The sequence below is a fragment of the Dermacentor albipictus genome, chromosome 2 (genome assembly GCF_038994185.2).
Source record: "Dermacentor albipictus isolate Rhodes 1998 colony chromosome 2, USDA_Dalb.pri_finalv2, whole genome shotgun sequence".
NCBI classification, from domain to species: Eukaryota; Metazoa; Arthropoda; class Arachnida; order Ixodida; family Ixodidae; genus Dermacentor; species Dermacentor albipictus.
Genome location: NC_091822.1, coordinates 61,864,769 through 61,870,724, shown reverse-complemented (window position 1 = coordinate 61,870,724; position 5,956 = coordinate 61,864,769). Strand labels below are relative to the sequence as shown.

Here is a 5,956-nt window from a genome sequence, read left to right as displayed (position 1 = left end):
TCAGAGACAACGCCGCGGGAGGTATTCATCGTGCGGTGCGGGGTTACTACTACTTGGGTCTGCCCAAATGATACTAGCAGTGGCAGCTTTTCAAATTGCTTCTGGTCGCGGAGCTCCAAGAGGAGGTCACCGCTAGCCATCCTTGACACCTTATATCCTGGGCCAAAAACTTCGGTAAGGGACTTGGATACTAGGAACGGGGAGATTGTTCGTACTTGTTTAGCCGGTTTTTCTGAGTGGATGACATGAAAACGTGGAAAATTGTGGACTTGGCGTCCGAAAAACTGAAAGACCTCTTCGGTGCGCCCTCGTTTGTGAGGGCGATCAGGGAGTTTAGGAAAAGCGTTTTCCATAAGTACAATTGGGTTTTCGGCCGCGATGCCGACCACCCACCATGGAGCCCAACAGGGGGACGTGACAGGAGCTCCTGCTATAGAAACCCTGCCAACGCCAGCCGTACATCGCTGCTATAACCAAATACAGCATAACCAAGGCTGGTTAGCTACACAAGGTTAACCCTTGCCGCCGGGAAACTAGGAAGTGAGGAGAAGTGATGAGAAGACAGGAAAGATGAAAAAGGCGAGAGAGAAAGACGAAGATTGGAGAGGAGGACAGGAAAAGGCGACTGCCGATTTCCCCCCGGGTGGGTCAGTCCGGGGGTGCCGTCTACGTGAAGCCGAGGCCAAAGGGGTGTGTTGCCGCCGCCGAGGGGCCGTAAAGGTCCAAACACCCGGCATTGGCTCAACCCCCAGGATCCCCTTTTCCCCGGACACGGCTAAGCCGCGCACGGCTACACGCGGGAGGGTCCAACCCTCGTGTGCTCGGGTCCGTGGTGTCGCAACGCACCAAACGCCTGCTGACGCAGACGCCCCTGCGGGGAACGTATCTTGTTAAGCATATTGAAGTAGCTCCAAATGCTGTTAGGTGTAGATGAGATAATAGTTTTGGCACATAAGTTCAAATTTTGCATTTTTGTTTGTGTGCTGCAGTAATAAGTTATTGCTTGCAGATAGTTACTATATAGGTTTTAGTAGCAAACGATCCTCTTGTTGTTTTCTGAAAAGAAACTGATAAATTATGGAAGTGCAAGAGACTTAATACATTATTTTCCTTACTGCAGACAGCCCAAGTCAATGAGACTCCAGATGCTACAGATACAGAGACCACAGCCCTGGACGACGACAGCAGTACCGTGGCTGGCATACCGATTGGCAAGGCATCTGCTGCAACCTTTCGTCCATCAGTGGGCAGGAAGCGACGACAATCTGCTATGTCGTCAGCCACTATGTGGACGCAGAGGCAGGATGTGCTACAAAAGATAGCAACCAGCATCGACCAGCCAGCAAAAGCTACACAATCCGTAGATGCAGCTGAATGCTTTGGGAAGTTAGTTGCTGCACACATGCACCTCGTTCCAAAGGCCGACATTATCGCATGCGAAACGGCCATACTGAAGACTCTGGAAAATTATGTGGACAGGACTTAGTGAGCAAGCTTGTGTGACTGACATCTCAAATGAGAAGTTATTAGAAACTCAGTTGCAAAATTTGAATAAAACACTTTTTGTTTGTATTCTAGCAGTTCACTTGTCATTCCCATGGTGAAAAATGCCGACAATTTGGCAGGGCACAAGACGATTTCTCCCTTATAATATAGACAGCATGTTCAATTTCACAAAACAAGTTTAATGCATGATACAGCATAATACAAGTGCACCTTGCATTATCTCCATACAACCTTAAGGTCTTCTGTATGCGTTAGCATCCAAGTGCGCTGATTGCTGCTGCCATGACACAGCACCCCTGTCATTTAAAAATGCACATAAACTCTCTCGCACTGCAGAACCAACAGCATTAGTTCTCCCACGGGAACTGGGCTGTGCAGAGAACAGTGATCCGGTAGACGTCTCAGGACTCGAGTCAATAGAGTGCAAGTCGGTGGCGAGGAAGTTGTGCAATACACATGCGGCATTTACCATTGCTATCACCCTTTCGGGCTCAGCATTGATTACAGTGTGCAGAAATCTGAATCGATTTGCAAGTACTCCAAAGGCGTTCTCAACGACACGCCGAGCCCTGGATAACCTGCAATGTAAACACAAATCGTTATGTTTCATATCTGTTACACCACTGGAGAAGATGACAGCAGGCTTTAACTACCACTAAATCTTACAATGTGTAAAGTGTCCCCACTGGTTTGCTTGCCCCAACCCAGCAAATGCATTAATTACACTGGGTCATCTCGAAGCTTTCTATTATTTCATAATTGCGACAATTCCGGAGTTATCACGTGTTCCATATCATCGTTACATTTCACATAGTGCCGCTTCAGTATAGAGGCATAACTTACCTGTAATTAAAGATTGTCTTCTCTTCTGTTAAGGAAGAGCCCCCATAGGGCTTCATCAAGTTTCTTCCTATAGGCAGAAACCATTTGCAGTTAACCATGCCATCTGTTACCTCGTCGAAAGTTATACGTGATTACAAAAATGCTGATTTTGCCGCAATTAATAACGAACTAGAAACTTTCATCACTGTCTACATTCCAAGTTTCCACACTCGATCGGTTGAAGAAAACTGGTCGATATTCAAAGAAAAAGCCAACTCCTTAATTAACCGGTACATCCCGCAAAAACGTATTTATTCCAATTCTCGCGCACCCTGGTTCAACGCGCGTCTTAAACGTTTACTGAACAAAAAGAAAAGGCTTTTCCGACGAGAAAAATTAACTGGCAATCATGATCGTTGGAATGCTTACACAATAGCACTGAGCGACTACAAGAATGCTGTAGCAGAGTCCAAAACAACATTTTATGAGCACACGTTGCCTTCTTTTTTGAAAGACAACCCACAAAAATTTTGGAGTGTGGTCAACGGTAAAAAATCTAGTGCCATTGAACTGTGTGATCCTAATAACGAACCTGTCGATCGGAGTGTCTGTTGTGAAGTATTGAATGACGCGTTCATATCTGTATTTTCTGATTCTGTGTTGTGCGCAAGCGCTGTTTTTTCTGATATGCATTATTTTCCAATGCTCCCCATTGCCATTGACCTTGATGGCGTTGTAAAGTTGATACAGACCTCAAAAGTTTCTGCATGCAGTGGAGTAGATGGTATAAACACGAAGTTTCTTAAGGGAACTATTACTTATTCATCTATAATTCTTAGCGAAATCTTTGCTCAGTCACTTCAAACTACCATCCTTCCGAATGATTGGAAGGCAGGGATGGTGATTCCCGTACATAAGTCTGGCAGTCGGTACTCCCCACTTAATTACAGACCTATATCCCTAACTAGCGTTCCCTGCAAATTAATGGAGCACATAGTTTACTCACACCTGGTTTCATTTCTCGAGTCAAACTTATTTTTCACCCCCTACCAACACGGATTTAGAAAACACTATTCCTGCGAAACACAGCTTTTGTCATTCACTAATGATTTATTCCAGGCGATGGATGCTAACTTTATTATTGACTGCATTTTTTTAGACTTCGCCAAAGCATTCGATACTGTTTCACACGAATTACTTTTAACTAAATTAAGTAACCTCAACATTGATCCTAACGTGCTTGCTTGGATCAAGTGTTTTTTGTCTAACCGTTCCCAATTCGTTTATGCTAATGAATACTTCTCTTCCACTGGTCGAGTAACCTCCGGTGTACCGCAAGGCTCGGTTCTGGGACCATTATTATTTTTAATTTATATTAATGACCTCCCCGACCAAATTAAATCATCAATTAAGTTATTCGCCGATGACTGTGTTCTCTATCGTGTCATTTCTAACCCTGGCGACTGCGATACTCTTCAATCAGACATTGGCATAGTAACATCATGGTGTGCTAGATCCCAAATGAAGCTCAATTCTAATAAATGTAAGGCGATGCGTGTGTCCCGTGTTGTAAGAAATACCACCCTTCCTACGTACAATATTAACAACATACCTGTAGAAAATGTATCATCATATAAATATCTTGGTATCTACATTACACACAATCTTACATGGAACATGCATATAAATTACATTTACGGTAACGCTAATCGCATGCTTGGGTTTTTACGACGTAATTTTTCATCGGCAACTGCAGCTGTCAAGTTAATTCTGTACAAAACTTTAGTGAGGCCTAAACTTGAATATGCATGCTCCATTTTCGACCCTTCTACTCTAAAGCTAAAAAACACCATCGAATCCATACAAAACCGAGCTGCTCGTTTTATTCTTTCAAATTATTCTCGTCATGCAAGTGTCTCATCAATGAAACTAACCCTTGACTTGCCTAACCTAGAGTTACGTCGTAAGTACTTTCGCCTATGCCTTTTTCACAAGATTTATTACTCTAACGAAACACTTAAGGATGAACTAATCTCCCCGCCATCATACATATCGTCACGCACGGATCATCGTTTTAAGGTTGACGTTCCAACTTGTCGCACCAACGTTTATTTTGATTCCTTTATACCAAGAACGACGAATGACTGGAACCGCCTCCCTGCCTCCATCACTGCCATTTCTGACGCCACCAACTTCAAGAATATTGTTAATGAATTTGTTTGCAGTAATCACCACTCCTCTCTGTAATGCCTCCGGGCCTTGAGAGTATGACAATAAATAAATAAATAAATAAATAAATAGGGAAGGCGTCATCTGCGACGAACACGGGTGGCAGGAGCACATCGGGCGAGCTTCCGACCTTCACAAGTTCTGGAAGACCAGCCGTCATGTTTGATACACGTGCTTGTAGCGGCGTCGTTTGCCAGACGCCCGCATCTCCTTGTGAGCCGGGTGCACCAACATCCGTGTACAAAGACTTGTAGTTGGCATCAACGACGGTAAACAGTATAATGCTGAAGCTCTTCTTGTAATTTCTGTAGACTGTTCCAGTATTCGCTGGCTTCGTAATTAGTACATGTTTCCCGTCCATGGCTCCAACGCAGTTTGGAAAATTCCAGTTTTGATTGAAACCTCCGATTACATCTTTCCACTCATCTTCGGTGCATGGCCTTTTCAGGAAGTCATTTTTCATCTCTTCATAAATCACCGTACACGTTTGGTGAATAGTATCATTTACACTGGAGTGGCCGAGCCGAAATTGTCGACTCAAAGGGTGGTGGCTCTCTCCTGCATATACGACAAAAAAAGAAAAGCATATCATCAGTAATTAGCAGAGAAATTCTAAGGCAACGAACTTTTACATCAAGAATGGCCAAGCTGTTAAGAAAGCTTTCGTAGCCTTACTATTTTGCTACTTCCTGAAATCTGACGACTTTGCGGGCACTTCACAATAGACGGTGCAATTCCTTCTCTACCCGCGAGCATTTTTCAAACTGCGCACGTAATTTAAAGCCAGGAGCCTGAGATACAACGCATGGGAGCGATGTTTTCAGTGGAAATGAAAAAACGAGAGGCACTTGCCTGAAGCGAGGTATCGTAGCGTCACCTGTAGCCTTGTTCCCGCTGGTATTGCTCGCCGCATCACGGTGTCCTGCCTTCCTATGCGAGGTCCCACACGCGACAGCAACTGAAGAAACTGCTGTCTTGTCACTCGAAGCAGCCTCCAGTATTCTTCGATGTCACTCACCAACACCTCTCGGTACAAGTGGTTTTGCATACCGAGAGACTTGTTGGCGATATAGTCCTTTTGCCAACATGACCTCTTTCGGTGAAACAAATACTCGTCGTCATCCAATTCGGACAAAACAACAGCCATTGCGGCCAACCGTCGTTTTCTTTCGACCTCCATCTTCATTCGGAGTGAAAAACACGCATGAAAGTCTGTGTTACACTGAAGGCGCCATCTAGAGTGAGTAGAAACAAGCAAACATTTGCAACTTAAAGCCACTGAGATCCGCTCGCGCCACCACAACATCTTTGAGGCCATGTTCAGCCAATACAGCCACCCTTAAGCTTACACGCCGAGAATCTGAGTACGGCTTTCGAAAACGGTGCCCACTCATCACGA

At 44.6% G+C, this 5,956-nt stretch overlaps 1 protein-coding gene across 1 annotated transcript; it reads right to left on the bottom strand.

Moving 5' to 3' along the window:
* Nucleotides 1–1,738: 1,738 nt before the first annotated feature.
* Nucleotides 1,739–5,737, bottom strand: LOC139055709 (uncharacterized). Its single transcript, XM_070533243.1, has 4 exons — nt 5,410–5,737; nt 4,631–5,115; nt 2,350–2,423; nt 1,739–2,084 (listed from the first exon to the last, which is right to left on the bottom strand). The coding sequence occupies exons 1-4, from the start codon at nt 5,735–5,737 to the stop codon at nt 1,739–1,741; spliced, it is 1,233 nt and encodes a 410-aa protein (XP_070389344.1).
* Between the last annotated feature and the right edge of the window lie 219 nt (nt 5,738–5,956).

Excerpts from the sequence above, each read along its gene's own strand:
- LOC139055709 (XM_070533243.1), bottom strand. The coding sequence starts at position 5,737 with ATGGAGGTCGAAAGAAAACGACGGTTGGCCGCAATGGCTGTTGTTTTG. Across the intron at positions 5,116-5,409 it reads GCTACGATACCTCGCTTCAG|GAGAGAGCCACCACCCTTTG; the intron begins GCAAGTGCCTCT and ends TCGTATATGCAG. Across the intron at positions 2,424-4,630 it reads TCGTCGCAGATGACGCCTTC|CCTATAGGAAGAAACTTGAT; the intron begins CCTATTTATTTA and ends AAATGGTTTCTG.